Source organism: Topomyia yanbarensis, chromosome 3 (assembly GCF_030247195.1).
Source record: "Topomyia yanbarensis strain Yona2022 chromosome 3, ASM3024719v1, whole genome shotgun sequence".
NCBI classification, from domain to species: Eukaryota; Metazoa; Arthropoda; class Insecta; order Diptera; family Culicidae; genus Topomyia; species Topomyia yanbarensis.
Window position 1 is genome coordinate 324,661,176 of NC_080672.1, and position 3,182 is coordinate 324,664,357.

The 3,182-nt window shown below is 43.9% G+C and overlaps 1 protein-coding gene across 1 annotated transcript; it reads left to right on the forward strand.

Moving 5' to 3' along the window:
- Positions 1 to 448: 448 nt before the first annotated feature.
- LOC131690778 (mucin-2-like) lies at positions 449 to 2,882 on the forward strand. The gene has a single exon (XM_058976782.1). The coding sequence runs from the start codon at positions 570 to 572 to the stop codon at positions 2,880 to 2,882; it is 2,313 nt and encodes a 770-aa protein (XP_058832765.1). The 5' UTR covers positions 449 to 569.
- The last annotated feature ends 300 nt before the right edge of the window (positions 2,883 to 3,182 follow it).

The following is a 3,182-nucleotide window of genomic DNA, read 5'->3' on the forward strand; positions in this document are numbered from 1 at the left end:
AACACTCAAATAAAGAGTCTTGTGATGATATGAGTTCCATTGGAAGAAATTGGAACGCTATTCATCCCTGTGTACAGCCTTCAGTTAACTAGCAAGAAGTACACACATTTTGACGGGGAATGCTTGCTTCCCGCCATGTTATCACTTGTTTAAGTCTGTTTTGATATCTCAATCGGAAATAATTTTGGTCAAGTTCGTGTCCCCAGAATGTCAGTTATTATCGAAGTTCGCCGCAGAATTCACGTGTACGTTGAACCTTCAGTCTCGTAATGTTACCTGATTTGATAAAAACTTGCATTGCATTATCGGTCATAGTTTCATTTGTTGTGCCGTTGGATGCAGCCGATGCAATTTGTGAGCGAATCGACTTCAACGATTTCAGTTCGTTCAAGATTCGACAGTGTTCCGATGGAAACAAGGAGATATTGCGTCTTTCGGCATACGCTGCGTCATCCCTATTTTCACCCTATCGACCAAATATAGTGTATTTTCTCTCGAATCCACTTCCGGGTATTACCTGCTGCGAATCGATTGAAAGTTTCTTTGTAAATGAGTTCACGGAAATTCGCATGATCTATCAGCTGGTATTCCGGTCGATTTCAACTTTAACGGTTCGGTTGATTGATCTGAATACACTCGACAACCGCGGCAAACCAGTGGTGGCACAAATTTGGTCGACCCAACAACCAACTCAAACCTGGAGTCTTTTTGCTGGACGCGTCGATAAGGAAATTCAACGAGCCAGATTGCAGATCGAGGTTGACATGAGTGCAGATGGACAAATAGCGATTGAATATATCACGGTGTTTAATCCGTTGGTTCTGGAACAATTTTGCAAAGAATTGGACGAGTTTTATGTTCCTCCGCCAGCCACATCGACTACGAGAGCCACACTTAGGCCTAGTACGATGACTGTTCCTGTAACTACTCTATCGACTACTAGAAGCACAACGCGTAGCACCAGCACGACATCGACGACGACACTGCCAACGACAACAACAAGTATCACATCGACTACAATTACTTCTACGATACCTACCACAACGACTACAGCTACTACAACAACCCCGACCACAACAACTGTTACTACAACGACTCCTACTACTACGACTCCTACTACAACGACTCCTACTACAACGACTTCTACTACAACGACTCCTACTACAACGACTCCTACTACAACGATTACTACCACAACGATTTCTACTACAACGTCTCCTGCTACAACGACTCCTACTACCACGACTCCTACTACCACGACTCCTACTACAACGACTCCTACTACAACGATTACTACTACAACGACTTCTACTACAACGTCTCCTGCTACAACGACTCCTACTACCACGACTCCTACTACCACGACTCCTACTACAACGACTCCTACTACAACGATTACTACTACAACGACTCCTATTACTACGACTACTAGTACAACGTCTACCCCAGTTCCATCCACTTCTACAACGACATCAATGCCAACAACCACAATTGTTGCTTCCACAACTACCGCTTATATACCGCCCACTACTACTCCCACAACAATAACTATTAGTACCACTACAACTACCGATTCCCCAATAATAATTCCCACAACTACTACTTCAACATCAACTACTTCCTCGACTGAGTCTACTCTATCTCTTACTACTACTTCTACGACTACTTTACCCACCACCTCCAGAGCAGAATCTAGTACTACTACGGTCACAGCTACACCATCTACAACAACAGCAATAACAACCACCACCTCATCTAATGCACTTCCAACAACAAGCAGCGCACCATTTACTACCTTACTTAATACTTCAACTGGTACGCCCGAAAGCACAACAATAAAAACAACTACACGATCTCCAGATATAACAACACCGCAACCAACCGCACTGTCGTCTAGCAATACAGCTCAAATCTCAACAGAATCAAGTACAATTCCATCCCCAACAACTTCAACAACCACAGAAGAACAACCATTAATAACAGAAACAGAAATCTTGGATTACACTACATTGTGGCCCACCACAACAGAACATGAAGAATTGTCAACTATATCTACAGCAACTACACGTCGCACTAGAACCACAACACGAAGAACGACTATTTCCAGAACGACAACTGAGACTGTTGCCTCCACTACGAAACTAACTACCGAATCAACAACTGAGCAGCATACTACAACTAATAATCCAATAACAACAACGACATCTCTGCGGACAACAGCAACAACAACAAACCAGCCTCCTCAATCAACGATTGCATTCTCAACTGAGACTACTTCATCCACCACATTGCCTGTATCATCATCCACCTGGCTGGACACGGAAACAACTGAATTAACAACTCCAGCCCCAACAATTGGTCTGACCACCCTCGCAGCTTCCACATCGCATTCTTCAATTAATGAGCCACTTGTCCCGATATTCCGTCCTACCCATCTACCGCTGAGCCAGGAACCGTACGATGAATCCAGTGCCATCTGGATCGCATTGACCGGCATTTTCGTTACTCTATTTTTTCTAGTAACGGCAGTCGGCATCTATTTGTACGTCAGCTGTCGACAGATAAACAACACCGTAAACCGAGAGCTAGAACTTGGCGATGTTGATCCTAGACCCACCATGCCGGCTCCACAAACCGCCATCAATCAGTACGTGTCGCCAATGGTTCTGCAAAATTTCCACCGTCAACGGCAGGAGCAGATGAAGAACCGCGCCCGGAAGCAGCGTGAAAGTGTACGGTCTACGACCAGTGACAACAGCAGTGCCTTCGTCAACACTAGGAGGTACACTAAGGAACCCATCTTACCCCTTGCCAGTCGGCCATTCTCGCTGGCTGCGGAAATCAAGAAGGCTAGACTCAAGAGTGGACTTAATAAATTTTAGTTTTAAAGAAAACTGGTTCAATTTCTCTTCATTGTGTTCGATCGTGAATGAGGCCGAAAATCATCGATGGTATTTAATGTGTCATAACTTGCTAATCAAAACTACAAATAACTTTCGCCTGAGGCTTGAGAGCGCTTGCGGAAATTAGCACCGTACCCGGGTGGTCAACAAAAATAAAACTCTTTTTATTATTCATTTTCTTTGATCAGACCCGAATTGTGGTTTTTAAAATCCCTTTCGCTTTCAACTGAGAAGCAAACAAGTACAGGTACATACTTGATTATTATTCAATACGTGAAA

What these genes read in the sequence shown, in the direction of transcription:
- LOC131690778 (XM_058976782.1), top strand. Translation starts at nt 570, where the DNA reads ATGATCTATCAGCTGGTATTCCGGTCGATTTCAACTTTAACGGTTCGG.